The following is an 18686-nucleotide window of genomic DNA, read 5'->3' on the forward strand; positions in this document are numbered from 1 at the left end:
AGAAGGATTAATTTACTGGACAAATTATTTCCCATACCAAGACAGCATAATCATGGGAGTGAGTTTTGAGGGTCTGGCATAGTTATAATTGTATCACAGTGTCTTTTTGTCTGATACAATCCAAATTTGGGATAAATAACTTAAAATCTTCAAGTATTCTAAATGAAGGAAATTAGAGTTTTAAGAATGATTTTAATAACCTATATTTTTATTACCTACCAATGTTATTAATGAGTAATAAAGAGGTAATTGAAAAGTATTCTCTATACTCATTTAAAATTGAATGTCTTCTCATGACTACGACATCAAATTCAACCTCTGTAAGGCATAAGGTAAAGCAAGTCAACTCTAATGCTCTTTATAATATCCCCAGGTATTTCTGAGATGATTTTTTGTTGTTGTTGTTCAAACTCTGCTAGTTCACTCTATTTTGTTGTTTACTTGTTTATTCTGCTGCTGTTATTTTGGGTGTTTTGTTGTTTTTGAGAGAGGTTCTCAGTATGAAGTCCCAGCTAGCATTGAGATCACAGAGATCCACCTGTCTCTGCTCCCTCAGTACCATGAGTAAATTGTTTATCACAATGATTAGCTTATGAAACACCTTTTTCACCTTCACAAATAAAGTCAAAACCCAAGCCCTCACTCATGTTTTAGTTTTCTAGCTTTCCTCCATGTTTCCAATGGTATAAAGTCAGGAATGACATAAGATATCCTCTCTCCCCCATGGAAATTGAAAACATCTAAAATCTAAACAAAATACAGTGATTTTTTCCAGCTTCACTCCATTAGTTGTCATCTCTTTGGAGAAGCCCAACTACCTAAAATGGAATATTCATGCAAACATCTACCCTGCTTAAATGATCTTCTGAAGGCACAATATTTATATTATGTACTCCTAAGATGGTTCTACATTTGCCTGTGTAGTATCTCTCCTAGCCTCCATATACACATCCCAAAAGGTAAGCTCCATAAAGGCATGAACTTTGTCAGAAAAATTCAACATAGACACACACAAAAAAGGCTGACCTATTAGGGGCATTCAGCAAATAAATGTAATTTTCAGATTCATAAAATCTAACAGACTGAATATTAATAGTTAAGAAATGCTTTCTGTCTAATTGAGTGACATGACAATGGAAATGAACTGCCAATTTATTACTGAAATTGCTGTGGTATGGATAATTATTGATTCCCTATATTCAGCCAGTGTCTGTCTGTCTATCTCTCACACACATGCACATACACAATAACACACACACACGAAAAACAGCCTATTATCAAAGACATTATATATTAGAAAGTGAATGATAGGCTTAATGATAACAATATCTCACAGGCCTAATCATTAGGATTGTTGTAAAGAAAACTGGTTGAAAAAAGGTGAATTACAAGGTGGCCATTGCTCTTATTTGAACATTTTAAACATAAAACTCTAAAGTCCAATATTTAGATAGCACATATTTCATGAAATAAATTTTACTTTATACTACAAAGAGTCAAATAAAGCTAAATGTTATTCTAAAATCTAGGGAGTTAAGACAAGAGATATATAATTACATATAATCCCTAGTGTAACAAAGCATATAGATGGTAAGATTCAATAATTTGTAAAATGGAGTTTATTTTGTGTTTTGAAGGATGGTCTCATGTAACTTAGCTTGTCCTTGAATTACCTATGAAACGAGGGGTATTTTTGAACTCCTAATCTTTAAGCTTCCATCTCCCATGCTAACAAGAATAAAAATACAAAGACAGGTATGGTAATAAGTGTCCAAAATCCCAGATACTTTGGAGGCTGAAATGAAAGGACCCTGAGTCTGAAACTAGTCACTAACACACTTACCCACACCACCAAGAAAAAGATAGGCCAAGTATGGAGGTACACAACTTGTAATCCTAGCACTATAAATTTGGGAAGAAAGTTGAGCCATAGTAGAAAGATTCTGAGTTCAAAGCCAGCCCATGATATATGAGAATCAAACAAACAAACAACAACAAAAACAGGAAGACTTAAACTAACACATCTTTCTAATGCCTTCATTTTAAAACTGGGGAGAGTAACTAATGCCCATAAAATTTTATTTCATTATCATTATCATTACAAGACAAGTTCTTACTTTGTATCCTTAGCTAGCCTGGAACTTGCTACATAGACCTGCCTGGTCTCAACCGCACAGAGAATGCCCTACCTTTGCTTTCTGGGTATTGGGTTTAAATGAAAGGTGCCAGGGCCATTTTTTTTGTTTAGTTTCACTTCCTCTAATATTACTATATTATGTTTCCCAATTTTGATTTGCAACATGACATTAATTTATAAGACATCAAAAAATTCAAACTTTGTATCCATCTAGAAACTTTAAATACTGCTAATATCTAATCACTAACTTAATCAAAAGGATCAAGAAAAATGATTAGATATCTGCATTTCATTTCTCAATGGCTCCATAAGTCTGCATTAAAAAGGCTCCTGAGAACTAGAGTACCATAAACACATAATACAAAATCCCAAACAATTACTGATGTGAAGCTTGTACCTGTGTGATGGAGAAGGAGCTTCAAACTGAGGTACTGTGCTATCTTCGCTAACAGGAGAGTACAAGCCACTCATTTCCTGAAATTGTAATTATTTAAGTTATCATACAAACTCCATAGAAAATGTATAAATCAAAAAAGCATACACATTATATTCTGTTCTAGCACCATGCTCTCATCAGTCCATTTCTGTCTTCAAACCCAATCTTCTCCAGGATTTCTTTCCATAGAGTAAAACAGCAAAGTTAATCTGAAATTAAGAAGGAAGCTTTTCCTAGTGTTAAAGGTCTATAAAGCTATTAAATACTGTCTAACTAATGAAAGCAACAAATACAGAAAAGGCTAAAAGGAAGTATACCAAAGAGGAGACACAGCATATTTTGTGCACAGTGAATTGACTATTCATGCACGTGATGCTCTATTAATGTATATTAGGATAAATAAAATGAATGGCATGGTGACTGGATTATAACTTTCAAATCTTCAAAGTAAATGAAAGAAACTGGACTATATCTGTCACTCTCTAAGAGTAATCTACGAATACTAAAAGTAACACTTCTTGAATCAAATACTAAGTTTAACAATGACATAAATTATAATTTTTGTTTATTACGAACCCATAGGAAAGGGGCTGGCCATAGATGATCACATAAATTACATTTCTGTATCTCACTGACTGGCCTCCCTTTTATTTATGTGCAATATTTTGATTCATGGAAAAACAGCAAATTTGAAAATACAACTATAGCACATAATCAGGTAAAATTATTTCTGGCTTAGCTCAAAAATAGCTAAACAGGTAATATAAATAATACAAATTTGAAATATAAGGATACTGAATTCCCATTAAATACTACAATGCTCATTATCCTTTGAAATGTTTTATGTCATCAAAAGGAAATCATATGTATGAATAATTAAAGCACACACTAAATTTAAGTGTAGACAAATATAGTAACTTCAACTCACAATAGCCTATGAATCTCCCAATGAATTACTAAGTAATTTGCATTTTATTATGAATTTCAGCAATACTGCCAATGGATTTACATCACTTTTAATTGGCATCAGTATTCAGTAAGCAACACATGTAGATAATAAGAGAATGAAATACGTAATTTTAAGAAAATAATGAAGGGTTAGTAGGAAATGACTGCAAATAGAAACTTAAGCAAATTTGTTTCATTTAAGAATTACAACAACAAAAAAAGTCAATATAAACTTAGATTACAATTACTTACCTTCAAAAAAGTATTCAGCTGTTGTTCCCCTGCCCCAGCTGAACTGTCAATTAAGATTAAGGTAAAACTATGAAAAATGTGAGAATTTCTTGATTTCTTACCTCCACTCTTTTAATATCCTCTTCCAAAACACTTAGTTCCTTCTGGATCTGTTCCAATTGCTGTAGATTAAAAAAAGGGAGGAAAAAATTCTAATCTAAATCACATTTTCAGCATCATGACAAAAAATGAGCCTTAGATTTCGTTAAAAGAAAAAAGGATACTAAGCTGACCACTAAGAGTAAAAATAAGGGGGACTGAAAGAAATCAGAAGTAAATCTGAACGTTAACATTCAAATAAAGGCACTTGTTTATGTGGCAACAAAAAGTTATGTTTATTTACGATAACACTGACTTACTTTACAATAAAAATATGAAAATGAACAAAAATAATAAAGTAATTAAAAATAGAAGATATTCAAAAAGCGTTCACATTTCCTCATTTAGTTGACTTCTTTTAAGGCACATGTTGTAACCCACTTTATTAGTCTAACAGTGGTTGAACCACTGTAATTTTAGGAAGAACTGTAGTTTGACATTGAAATTTATATTTCATGACTTTAAGTATTGTGCTTTTCATATTGTTGCCATTGCATCATAACCATCTGTATGTCATTAAAATGTAAGCATTACAATCATAGGATAATAGTTAACTATATATTGAAACATTCCTTTCTTACCAGAGATTTAAGACATTTGCAACTATCATAAACCTAGAACACACCAGTGTCGTAAATATTATCATTTTCATTGAATTAAAAGGTTATTTCATATTTTATTAAGAGATAATTAAAATGCAAATTAATCAACAGAAATGGCTATAAAATTTTCATTATGCACCAAGTTGTTTTCCAGAAACTCTGTTTTATCCTGAGTAAGCATAACTGTAACTCAAATATATTGAACCACTTAAAACTATGAAACAGTAACAGATAATTGGATAATACTGATTGCCAGATTTGAAGCAGATACTACATCTATTAGGCAAATGAGCCACAGAAAGGCTAGGTAATTTGTTGAAGACCATTCAGTGAGTGGTGAGTGGAAGAACTGAAATTAGAATCAAAGCAGCTTTCTTGCTCTAGGAAGCAAGCTGTCAACCATGGCAGCACTTTCTCAAGACAACAGTACTTTATAGCTAGCTTACTCCTTAATGCTGGTACAAGAGCATATTTATGGTCTGTATAAGTAACATCTAATGCTGCAAAATAAGCACAGTGAGTACTAAGTGATGAACTTATTGATTCAAGTGTTAGTCACCTTAGCATTCTGCTAAGTGTGAAGAATAATACAATGGAGGCAATGTTCACAAGCAGGATCCAAGTGAAATTAGATCTTAAAGATGGAGCCTTAAAAGACTTAATTATAAAAATTTTACCATAGGTAAACCCAAAATAGAAAACAAATAATAACAAATGCTAAGGCTATGAAGAACAGAAATAATAAAAGGAGCTATGGTAATCAATGTATTTGCCCAATATCAATCTAATCTCACCACTGCTGACGTGTTTTGTTTTACAGACATTTAAAATTCCAGTGATTTTGGCTTCTAAATCATCAAAGCATTCTCTTAAAGTATTCTAATTTAGTTATTTTGAAATGCATCACTCCTAAATATCTTAATTAAAATTATTTTATTCTGAGGGTTCTTATTAAAATGAATGTTAAAACAGTTAAAATAAAAACATAGATAATCTAGAGAGATGGCTCAGTAGCTAAAGCACTTGCTGCTCTTCCGATTACCTGGTTTGGATTACTAGCACCTACATAGCAGTTTACAAACATCTGTTAACTTCAGTTCCAGGGAACCCCTTTGCCTTCTTCTAGCCTCCACAAGAACCAGGCGTAATACATGCATGCATACACACAGTCAAAATATCCATGCACATAAAATGAAAAAAAATTTTAAAAAATCATTGTGCATGGTGGTGCATGCCTTTAATCCCAGCACTTGGGAAGCACAGGCTGAGGCAGCAGATCTCTGTGAGTTCGAAGCCAGCCTGGTCTACAGAAGGAGTTCCAGGACAGCTAGGGCTGTTACACAGAGAAATGTTGTCTTCAAAAAGAAAAACTCAAGCATTTCACATGGATCTACTTCTAAATGGAACAACTAACCAAGTTACAAGGCTATCCTACTGTCTATAAAAATGGTATTAAAAGTTATTTTAGATGTCAGGCAAGAAATTAAAATGGAATAGAAGTTTGAAGGAAAGAAAATGCTTAGAAATTACATATTAGATTCAGGGCATTTCCATCTGAAGATAATAATACAAGATATTTTAGTACTAGTACACAGAAGACAAAGAATAAACATCTGAAAGAAGAATTATGCTAAATTTAGCATAAAGGCATCACAACTCCTAGAATAAGACAGACAAAAGCCCAAATTTGTAAATAAGTCCATGAAAGTGATATTCCTATAAATGAAAATCAGTCACAACTTGAGAATGATAAATTCAATCAAATTTGACTTAATGAAAGCACAGAATTTGGAGCTACTAAAATAGTAAATGACAATGGTAATTCAGAGTATGTTCCTAACACATCAGTAGCAAGTACTTTCTGAACAGTGTGAAAAATCAAAGACAAAATACTTAAAAACTTAAAAAGAAAAAAAAGTGTCTCAAAATCATTATAAAAACAAAGAGTTTGCTGAGCACATCTTTAGACCCAGCAATCGGGAGGCAGAGGCTGGCAGATTTCTGTGAGTTTGAGGCTAACCTGGTGTACAGAATTGAGTTCCAGGGCAGCTAAGACTGTCACACAGAGAAACCCTGTCTCAAAAAACAAAAAACAAAACAAAACAAAAAAAGTTTGAAATTGAAGACTATTACTGACAAAAGTTTTGGAACAGGCAAGAATCTTTTGTATTTACTTGACTGAACTTTTACTACTGGTTTAATAAAGTGAATATATGTGAATACTAAGCTCACTATGTGAATTCAATAATATAACAATATTACTTAGAATACATTACACATAAGTAATCTAAAACAAAAGAATATACGATTAGAGAAAAGGCTGGTAATCAAAAGAAAATAGAAAAGCTCAGTGTATACCTATTCTAAAAGAGAAACTACCAAGAGCAAAACATTTAACCAAAGTATAAAGAAAGCCAAAACCCTATTGCTCCATAATAGTAATAAAAATACATACTTTATATCTAATGGCAAGCTTAACATTAAGACTTCATTCAGACCTCCCACAGGTTTTTTTTTAAAGCAAGAAACAAACAAAACAAAAAATAGACAAATGAGTAAATGAACAAACTAGGGGAAACAAGATGGCTTACTTAAAAGAAAATGTAAATGAAGGTAACACCAGTCCACGACATTAAGATAGAAATTGTTAGGGGCTGGAGAGGTGGCTCAGTAGGTAAAGTTGCTTGCTATGAGATCAGAATTCTAGTACCTACTAAAACGAAGGGACAGACATGGCAGGTTGTCTATAATCCCAGAATGTTGGAGACAAATCCAGGGGGAGCCCTGAGCAAGCCAGCTAGGCAGATGAGCTGAATTAGTGACTTCAGTTTCATATCAAGGACCCTATCTCACAGCGAGCAACCCAGGAAGACACTTGACAATAATATCTAACTTCTAAATTGTATGCATGTATGTGTACACACACACACACAAGCGCCCGCATGTCAATAACCCACAAACTGGTTTGTACATGCATACTCAAAAAGACACAAATTATTATAAATTAGTACAACCATGGGGAGGGGGGAGATTTACAAAAACAGATGTACTAAAAACAGACAAACATTCAAATGGCTAAGTACATTCCTATAATCCCAGCACTAAGAAGATGGAAGCTAGAGAATCAGTTTAAGGTCATCCTTGGCTTGTTGAAGGCCAGCCTAAACCACATACAGTTTAAAACTCACCTCCCCCAAAACAAAACAAACAAAACTGGTACAGATAAATCAAAAGAGGACTCTTGAAAAACTAGTGAAGAAATCATGTGGAGAAAAATATATTAACAGGACAATGAGAGAGTCCAGTGGGGAAAAAATACTTGCTAAAGTAGCTGAGTTCAATCTTTGGAACCCAAAGTGGAAGCAGAGAACACACTCCTAGAAATTGTCCTCTTACCTTCACACCCATGAAAGTAGTCATGTAACATCCTCCTACACACACAACTGTAATAGGAAGAAATTTTTAAATATAATAAAAAAATTTTAAGAGGATAAGCACAAAACAATAAAGTAGCAAGCCTAATTGGTGTTTAAAATAGATCCATACTAGGTCTAAATACAACAGAGAAAGACAAAGTATATTTTTAAAACTGGGGATTAGTTGACAAATGTATACCTTAGCAATAGCACAAGGACCTGTGTTTAAACACTAGAATTTATATTAAAAAGCAGGGTGTGGTGGCCCATGAATATAATCCCAGCACTGGGGAAGCTGAGGCAGCCTGGCCAGTCAGCTTAGTCTACTTGGCAGGTTCTAAGTCAGTGTGGTTGTCATCTGGCTTCCAGACACATGTACAAATGTGCACCTGCATGCCCATGAAAACATACTGCAGCTATATACACCCAAGAGATAAAATCACCTCAAACAGTTCTAGAATCGATGACAGAATGACAACGATTCAGTAAAAAAAAGAAAAAAAAAGTCAACACACTTTAACAAGTTCACAATGCACTATACTTGATATGTTCAGAGCTTACAATCAGATGGCAAGAATTATATGCAAAGAAATGAAATCATTTTCAAGGAATGAACCTAAAAAAGCAAAAAATATCTATAAGAAAAGTTATGAAACAATGAAGAAAGAAACTGAAGGAGACACAAAGAGGGTAGAAGTATGTCTCACATTCAGGGATCAGCAAAATTAATATTGTAAACATGATAGTATCAAGAACAAAATTTACAGATTCAATGTAATCTCCAACAAAATTCCAATGATACTTTTACAGAAATAGAAAAATAAAATCCTAAAATTCAGAAAAAAACCACAAAGACCTCAAATAGCTGATACAACCTGACCTAAAGAAACAAGTCAGAAATACCATAATACATACATAATTTCAAACTATACAACAGTGCAACAATGATGAAAACAAAATGGCTACCACACGAAAGAAGGCAAGACTAGAATAGAGGATCCAAAAATGTCTCAAGTAACTACATCCAGAATTCTTAACAATGGGCACAAAACACACCTTGGGAAAAATAGTCTCCCTGGAAAATGATTGCATAAAAACTGGACACCCACAAGTAAAAGAATGGAAATAGATTTCCACTACTTGCCCAGTATTTCAAAACAAACAAACAAACAAAACCAATGCAAATACATTCTTGTAAGACCTGAAATTGCCAGGTGGTGGTGGTACACACCTTTAATCCCAGCACTTGGGAGTTAGAGATAGGGTGATCTCTGTGAGTTCAAGGTCAACCTGGTCTACTATGAGAGTTCCAGGACAGGCTCCAAAGCCACAGAGAAACCCTTTATCAACACCTGGGTGAGGGGAGGGAAGGGGGATTTGAAAAAATAAAGAAGAGCATAAAGAACTAGTATAGACAAGGGCTTTAGGAATAGTGCTCCAATATGAACCAAATTAAAAAGCTTCAGCACAAATTAAAGGCATGCCTAAGGCTACAGAGTGACTTCAAGGGCAACCTGGCAAAGAAAAGGAGAGGAGAGGAGAGGGGGAGGGGAGGGGAGGAAAAAGGGAAAAAGGATGAAAGTCAGCCAGCTAGCCTGGAAAATTATCTCTCAGTAGTATCAGTATTAGACCTCTTTTCAGCCTAGCATGCATTAAGTTCCTGAGTTTAATCTTCAGTATCAAAAAAAAAAAAATCCCTTAAGACTACTAGGGAGCTATCCCAAACAGAAGGGTAATGGAACATAAACACAAAGTATATAACATGCATACTTGAAGATGTCACAATAAAACTTTGGTAGGGCATGCCTTTAATTCCAGTTCTCGGGAGGCAGAGGCAAGGCAGTCAGGTCTCTGTGAATTTGAGGCCAGTCTGGTGCCAGGATAGGCCTGTGTCGAAAAAACAAAAACAAAAACAAAAACACCTCAAAAGCCTTATTAGTTTGTGGAGTTAACATATACTAATATAGTATAGAGTATAAACCTGATATCCCAGTATTCTAAAGGCTCGGGCAGAAAAATTAAGAATTCAAGGTCAGCCCGAGCTACAGCTGGGCTGTACAGCAAGACCCTCTCTCAAAAAAGAAGGAATTAAAATTAAAACATTAAAAAGTCAGAGTGGTTTTTTGGGTAATATTAAACCATCAGAAAGAACTGAAAATCTTCATATTCAAGTAATGCTTATTATGTCTAAGTATTAAAAACAGTTCATACATAAAGTACAGTTCAAAAACGTTTGATGTAACAAAATAAAAAAAAAATACAACCACAAGCTCCTGTATAACGAAGTCTATATAACACAGAGCAATATATGAAAAACAAACAGGCAAGTAGCAAGGGAGTGATAATAAAGAATAGAAACAAACAAAACAGAACACAGGATAAAGTCGAAAGCTGATTCCTAGAATTAAATTGATATACTCCTGTGAAGAACCAATCAAGGAGAAAAGAAGAACAATAATGCTATGGGTGATATTAGAAATGAAAGTTTTGGTAACAAAAAATTGAGAACAAACTTACATCAAAAGTTCATGGATGAAAACTTCTCAGAAATATAAAAAGCAACCAACAAACATTTGTTTCAGCACGTAACTGTGTAACCAAACCAATAATCTGCAATCTATTAAAAATAAATCCAACCTAGAGGACTTTTCTAGCTAGTAGATTCTAAACACAGGGAAAAAAGACATGCATCATAGACTGCAATAATTCTGCTTCCCTCAAAACAAAAGATAACCAGAAGAATGTATACCTCCCAAGTCATCTGTTAAAGTTAACAATCTTTACAGCAAAGCTGCACAAGACCTGTGTAACAAAAACAGAACGTGACTATCTCACCAATGAACATCGACACAAAAACTTTATAAACAAAACACTAACAATCCAAACCACACATAAGAATACACAAATCATACAGTTTGCTTTACACAGAGCTGAATTAAAGTAAAGGGATAAACTATGTGGTGGAGTATCCTAGAATGTAAAACATTCTATAAAAGATGACAATGAGACAATTTTGATGGCTGGTCACTACCGGTACATAGCTGACTGACTTTCCAATGTTAAACCTATTATTTATCCAGATTAACAGAATGCAAAAAGATAAATCCTACAATTATCTCAGGTGCACAAAAATCCTAAAGAAAACTCAATCCCATTCATAACTGAAGAAAAGAAAAGTCCTCTAACTCAGGGAACAGAAATTTATTTCCTTGGATGATTAAAAGTAAACCAAAACCCTAAGGGGGGAAAAAACCTACAGAAAACTCCATACCTAATGGTGACACGTCGAATGATTTCACTTTGAGATCAGCATCAAGACTAGGATGCTCAGCTATCACCACTTCTATTCATCACTGTTACCGGACGTCCTAGCCAGCAGAGTAAGACAAGAAAAATAAATAAAAGATATAAGGATCATAGAGAAAGACATTGAATTGTTATTTGCAGATTATGATGTGTACATAGAAAACATAAAAGAATATACGAATAAGAATTAATGAAAGTCTAACAAGGTTTCTGGGGACTAAGAATATGTAAGGCAGCTGAATTTCTATGTATCAGCAATAATAAGAAAATAAAATTAAAGACCTATCTGTATTTGGACTGAAATCATGAAATCTAAACAAAAAATGAAAGACTGGTAGCTTCTGAAAGTATCAAAAAGTTTAAAAATGGTTTAAAACCTAAAGTATGAAGAAACACCATGTTCATGGGTTCAAACGCACAATGCTATAAAGATATGTTCCTAATTTTCTACAAAAATCAATGTAATCCCCCATAAAAAATCTCAGCAGGCTTAACATGGAAATGTATTAGCTGATTCAAACACATGTAAGAAAATGAAAAGTCATAAACACACAAGAGTTTCTTGATGAAAAGCAGTCACTTAAGGTTCTATTATATATTAAGGTATTTCCCAAAGCATAGACAAGTCAAGTATGGGAAGCAGAGAAGGTAGCCCAGAGGCATATATATGTATATATGGACACAAAGTGAATGATGGTGACTAACTTCAGAGTAATGGGGGAAAGGATGTACTTTTAATAAAAAATGTTTGGGCAGCTGGGGACCCATATAAAAAGATTTCTAAACACCACATTATACATAAAAATCTCCAAGTAAAGCAAAACTCAAAATGTGAAAGATAATAAAGCAAAGTTTCAAATGAAAGACAGTACAGGAAAATATTTGCATAACCACAGGTAATGATTCTTTATCTAGCACACACACACACACACACACACACACACACACACACACAAAAGCACTTTAAAAATGATAATTTTGATAGTATTAAAGTTAGAAACTTCTATCCATCACACAGCACAATAAGACAACTTGGATAGATTATCTTAAGGTGTGTGACTTTCGTTTATGCTGCAGTTGTTTAACTCAGGGAAGCTATCATTCTTTGCCTGTCTAAAACACCTGGTGGTCCTAATAAAGAGCTGAATGGCCAATAACAATGCAGGAGCAAGGATAGGTAGGGCTGGCAGGCAGGGTATAACTAGGAGGAACAAAGAGAGAACTTGGAGAGGAGGACATCAGGGGCCAGCCACCCAGCATCTAACCACCCAAGGAGTTAAGAGTGAAAGCAAGATATACAGAAATAAGAAAAGGAAAAAGTCCAGAGAAAAAAGGTAGACGGGATAATTATAATAAGCCAAGTTAGGCTGGGCATTCATAAGTCATAATAAGCCTCCATGGGTGATTTATTTGGGAGCTGGGTAGTGGGCACCTCAAAAAGACAAGAGAAAAAACAACCGACAACAGAAAAAAAGCATCCAAAATAGAAGGAAACAGAAGCTTTGTATGAGACAGATCAATATGACAAAGATTTTATATTAAAACAATGTATAAATATTAAGTCACAAAAAAAAGAAAACGGAAAGGTTACAGCAAATCTTATATAAGCAGTACTTCAAACACACATAAAAAATTAATTCCCAGAACCAGTAAACATAAATACCATGTGCACAATCTGTTAAGTCATCAAGGGAAACGCAAATTCAAACTCCAAGGAGACAGTAATGCATATCTGGAGGACAAGTTTTTTAGTTTCTAAACTAGGAAAAGTCACTGATAACTTCTGGCAAGAATAACATACAATATAAACACCCATACAGGTCTGTAAAAGGAATATGCAATCCAAGGAGTACTGCTTAGAAAACATTTTAGCATTGTCTCTTTAATGTGAAGAAATACATATCCTATGACTTATTGATTCCTTTCACACATTTATCTCATACAAGTAAATATTGCAATATACAAATATGTATATTAGAATATACAAATATGTATTGTTTATGAACAGTCCCAAGTGAAAAGAACACAAATGTCCACCAATAATTATTTTTATGAAAATAATATATACTTTTTCAATGAACACTATGAAATAAAATCAATTAATGACCTGGTTAGTTTGTTCTCAACCTGACAAGCTAGAATCATTTGGGAAGAGAGACTCTCAATTGTGAAAATTTCCCCACGAGATTAGCCTGTGGGGGTATTTTCTTGATTAATGATGGTTATGGCAGGGCCCAGCTCACAGTACTACCCTTGGGCAGGTGGTTCTAAGTCATATACAAAAGCAAGCTGAGAAAACCTTGGGAAACAAGCCAGTAAGAGCACTCCTTCATAGCCTTTGCTTCAGTTCCTGACATGAGCTCCTGCCCTTATTTCCCTTAGTGATAGAAGGTGACTTGAGACTTGTTAACTGAAAAAAAATTTTTTCCTACCCTAGTTGCTTTTGATCATAGTGGTTTTTTATCACAAGCAATAGAAACTAATTCAGACAGTCAACTAGTGAATCTTAACACTGAGCCATAAAAGGCAGGAGAAGATTACATACTGCACAAACACATCTACACAAAGCTCAAAAATAGAGACCTATAAATGCTCAAGCAGCAAAAACATTCAAGAAAGGCAAGAGAAGTCATACAATACATATCATAATGTCAGCAAGCAGGAAAGAGAGAAAAAAATCTGAAAAGGTAGCCAGGAAGCTTCTGAAATCCCAGCAATGCTTCTATGCTTTGTTGTATAATCAAGAAGTTGTCAACATGCTATTCTATTCTAAAGAATAAAACTTTACTGATACAGTTTTCCATGTTTCATTTCATATAAAATGATTAAAACTCAATTCATTTAAATTCCAACTGAAATAAACTATTTAATAAAGAGGGTCCAAAAATTGCCAGACAGTCTACCTCAAAAATAAATCAAGTGACATATTAAACAATGACTCAAACACACTACAGACTTGAATGATTACACTTGCTTTACCTGGAACTCAAATTCTTCTACCGCTCTAACTATGAAAAAGACTAACATAGTTATCTAAATACAGGTATTAAATGCTATGATAGGCAGGCTCTAACACAGCTGCTAAAGATTCTCTCCTCTCAATATACTTATTTATATAGGGAATTCTCTCTTAACTTTAGAACAAACAATGCTTTTTGTTTGTTTTGTTTAGATAGGGTTTCTCTGTGTTGCTTTAGAGTCTACCCTACCCTGGAACTCTCTCTGTAGATCAGGCTGGCCTCGAACTCACACAGAGATCTGCCTGCCTCTGCCTCTGGTGATGAAAAATGAAGTATCAGACCTGTGAGATGGCTCAAGGGGTAAAGGTTTGATCTCTAGAACACAGATTAGCACAGAACATTCCCTCATGCTGTCTTTTGACCCGTGTAAGCTACCCCTTCTTAACCTAGCTGCACAAAATAAAAATATAGTAATTTTTTTAGACTTTAATAAATTAGCTCTTCAGTCATTTGTAAAAGCTAAAATTAAAATAACCAAATCCAATCACAGATACATGAAAAAAAAAAAATGTCCTAACACCTGTATACATACTGCTTACTACAGGCTCCAATATCCAGAAGTACTTGAAATTACTATTTTTTAACTAAGTTACCTACAAAATATATAGTACTAGAGGACATCAATCTCAAGGATATTAGACTCAAGCTAAAGGGCCCCAGCAAAATTCCCCAAGAAGCGTAATGACAAAAATAGAAAACCAGTACACAAAGCTGTATGATTCAATGAAATAACAAAGATTTTATTACTAGAAAACACCAGCAAACAGAGATAAGACCTATTAGACTCATTAGAAGAGTTAATGTTAGGAAAAAATTATCTTTTCCACTCATCAATACAATTTTTACACTTTATGATAGTTTCTGTTCAAAATTTTTTGTAGACAAACATTCATACAAACATAGATATATTTTCTGACTAATATGATCAAAACACTGTCTCTCTACAGAACAAAGACTGGACAGATTGAGATTTCCCTTAGTTGTAACACAAATCCATTAGATGTACCATTCTAAGTGGGCCCACCTCCACACTGCCCTTGTAGGATCTGAGCATCAGAGCAGTCTCATTCAAAGATAAAGTAACGGTAATGAAGTCTTTCATCTATTAAACTGTGGTGGTGCTAACTTCTTAGTTTGCTTGTGAGAGTAAAAGTCTCAAACCTTTCTGGGTTTTATAGCTATAAAAGCTTAACCCAGTCACAAAAAGAGAAACATGGCATGTACTCTCTCATATATGGATTTTAGACATAGATCTGGGGAGTGCCAGCCTACAATCCTATAGCCAGAGAGTCTGGGAAACAGAAACTTCATTTAGTGGCTGATCGAAGAAGAGGCAGACTCCCTTGGTTAAGTACTGAGCTGAACTCAAGAAAGCCAGTAACAGAGAGGGAGGACTGATGATCAAAGGGATTAAGACTGGGCTGGTTTAACCCCCAGAAACAGCTGACCAGACAAAGGTTAACTCTTGAATCCCAGGCATCAGCCTGGGAATCCAGCATGGGACTGATCAAGACCCCCTGAATCTGGGTGTCAGTGAGGAGGCCTAGGGAATCTATTGAGTCTTGGGCAGCAGATCAGTACCCATCCCAAGTATACACACGGACTTTGGACTCCCATAGAATAATGGGAGGTGCACTCTCACCCTGAACTCTTGGGGAAGGGTCTAGGCCCTGCCCTATATGAAATGACAGACTATGGACACCCCCATGGAGGGCCTCACCCTCCCTGGGGGAATGAGGGGATAACAGGGGGGGTTGGGGGAGGGCACGGGAGGAGGGGAGGGAATGGGAGAGGGACCTGGAACTGACTTGTGAAGCAACCTTGTTTCTTATCTAAATTTAAACTGGAAAATTTAAAAAAAGCTTTAATTTTTAATATTTGAAACTATACTAAAAAAGGAACTCAATAACAAATGAAAACCTTAAATATTTCAATATATAGAAAATTATCATACATTTCATTTAACTCTCATCCTGATGGCTGGCTTATTCATTGTATTGATGAATTTATTCATCAATGACTTTACAATGAACCAAATATCACAAGAAATTATAAGTTTAAGACAAAAAATATAAAATGACTGCAACATACTTTCACTCATTCTGTTTAATAAATAAGGTAGTTAAAGAATATGAAAATTAGTAAGTTTAATACAGAATTTTCCACCACAGGAACGGGGGGGGGGGAGTGGTGTCCCTCACAATATACACAATGCATTTTAAAAATTCACATATTGAACACTTTCAGTTTCGTTACTTGTAGTGATCCAAGGATAGGGCCTTCAACATCATCTGGGACTTGCTAGAAATGCATTGTCAGGGTCCAAAGACTCCCTTTAGTTTAAAAAAAAAAAAAGACTATATTTTGACAAGCTCCTAAGGTAATTCCATGAACTCAATAGCTTAAGTACTGTGTAGGGCTACAGAGATGGTTGTTAAGAGCACTTGCCCCTCTTGCAAAGGACCTGGGTTCAGTTTCTAGCATCCAAGTGGCTCACAGCTATCTGTGAATTCCGTTCCAGTAAGGTTCATCCTCCTCTTTTGACTTCCTCAGACACAAGGCACACTAGTGGCACACTCACATACACATACATGCAGACAAACACAAATAAAATAACTGTAAAGAAGTACTGTGCTATAAAATAATTGACCATTACCTTCTCTCCCACCCAAATGACCAATAGACAAGTGAATCTTAAACATGTAATAAAGATACTGTTTCTGATAACATACAAAATAAAATTCCAGAAAAGTCAGGATAAAAAAAATATAGTCGCAAACCATATAAAGAGCATTTAGCTATCAAACCAGCATATTCCAAATCTTAACAAAGCCAGAAGTTAGTAACAAGACAAGATGAATAGCCAAAATGGAAACTATTAAGATAATATAAAATTCTAGAATTGTATAGTTTTATCACAATAAAAACATTACTAATCATTTTTATTTTCAAGTTAATAGCCTAGAACATAGTATTGAGTACAGTACATATTTTACTTTAATACATAAAGGTACCTTATTAAGACAGCTCTTAAATGTGAAAATATTAGAAATTTGAAAAAATATTGTTTCAGAGTTATTTTTTATATGCTTCCAAGAGCACAGAATTGATCTTTACATATTATCTGTTTGTGAAATGACTGAGGAAATGTATACACTAAAATAGAACATTCTGGTTATAAATCAGTGAATACAAAACTGTCTTTTAGGTATCCTTCATGACTTAAGACATTGCAAATAGGTTTTAATTATTTTTTCACATGCATTTTTTTCATAGCAAAAAACTTCAACTTTTCAAGTTTTATTTAAAATTTAAAATTTTCTGATGAAAATTCATGATGGGTCTATTTTCTACTTTTTAAAACAAAGTTGGCAATGCTGTAAGCTAGAGCTTCACCTTGTATTTTGTATAGCAGACAAAAAACTGTACCACTAAACTATATTCCTAGCCATTAAAGTTAAGATCCACTGAAAACTGTGTTGCAATACCTCCCAAAAGGGATCTTGAAAATACTGAATTGTGCTGGACATGGTGGCATACACCTTTAATTCCAGCACTCAGGATACTAAGGCAAGCAGATCTCTATGGGTCCAAGGCCAGTCTGGTCTAGATTCCAGACCGGCCAGGGCTACATAGTGAGACCTTGCCTAAAAAACAAAACAAAATAAAAAAGAAACCAAAAAACAATACAACAACAACAGAAGAAATTGTAAGATTTTTTTTTAAAATAACAAGGCTAAAGAAAACTTCCCCCAAATTAAATTCTTTTAAATTATTTAAACGTCTCACCCTGAAATACTCCTATGTAATAGGAACAAGGAATAACAGAAACTAAACATAAAGTAAACATGAAACAACATACCTCTCTTTTATTTCTCCTTGCAACCTTGAGGAATTCCATAAGGATCTGAAGCTGAGCTGCATGTGATTCCTAGAATACAAAGTTTTAATTTTCCTTAACAAATATAACGAGCTTACAGTTTTCATTAACAAACTGTATAACCAGTATTACAGATTTACTTAAGCTAATTTACTAGTTCTGTCCATTCAGTTTTCCCATCTGCTAATTGCAATTTCAAAAACCAACCTACTTTTTATAAAAAAATAAGTAACAAAAGCTGGTGCTCTACATGTTTTAAAAACAAAACAAAAAACCCCACATGTACTTAATGGCTTCTTTTCCTCAACCAAACTCAACATCAAGGCAAAAATAACAATGAACCTAATATAGTTACTATACATGAAAATGATTCCTGATAGAATCTCATTTGCTATGATGATCATTAATAAACAGAAAGCTATTTATACCTTTCATAAATATAGGCTCTCACAGGATTAGGCCTACTACCATTGGGGGGTGGGGGAGATGGGGTTAAGCAGCAGAGGGTCTGAAGCCTCTGTCCTGTCACAAAGAAGAGGCTCTGTCAATAG

At 34.4% G+C, this 18686-nt stretch overlaps 1 protein-coding gene across 3 annotated transcripts in view; it reads right to left on the reverse strand.

The window, feature by feature from the left end:
- Positions 1 to 18686, reverse strand: part of Cop1 (COP1 E3 ubiquitin ligase) — a 113837-nt gene that overhangs the window by 73036 nt on the left and 22115 nt on the right. For all 3 annotated transcript variants that reach the window (XM_040737265.1, XM_040737264.1, XM_040737266.1), the window contains 3 exons: positions 18118 to 18186; positions 3875 to 3934; positions 2535 to 2611 (listed from right to left, as the gene is read on the reverse strand). In XM_040737265.1, coding sequence (XP_040593199.1) covers positions 2535 to 2611; positions 3875 to 3934; positions 18118 to 18186 — 206 coding nt within the window. The remainder of the gene's footprint in view (positions 1 to 2534; positions 2612 to 3874; positions 3935 to 18117; positions 18187 to 18686) is intronic.

The sequence above is a fragment of the Mesocricetus auratus genome, unplaced genomic scaffold, assembly GCF_017639785.1.
Source record: "Mesocricetus auratus isolate SY011 unplaced genomic scaffold, BCM_Maur_2.0 Super-Scaffold_100676, whole genome shotgun sequence".
Lineage (NCBI taxonomy): Eukaryota > Metazoa > Chordata > Mammalia > Rodentia > Cricetidae > Mesocricetus > Mesocricetus auratus.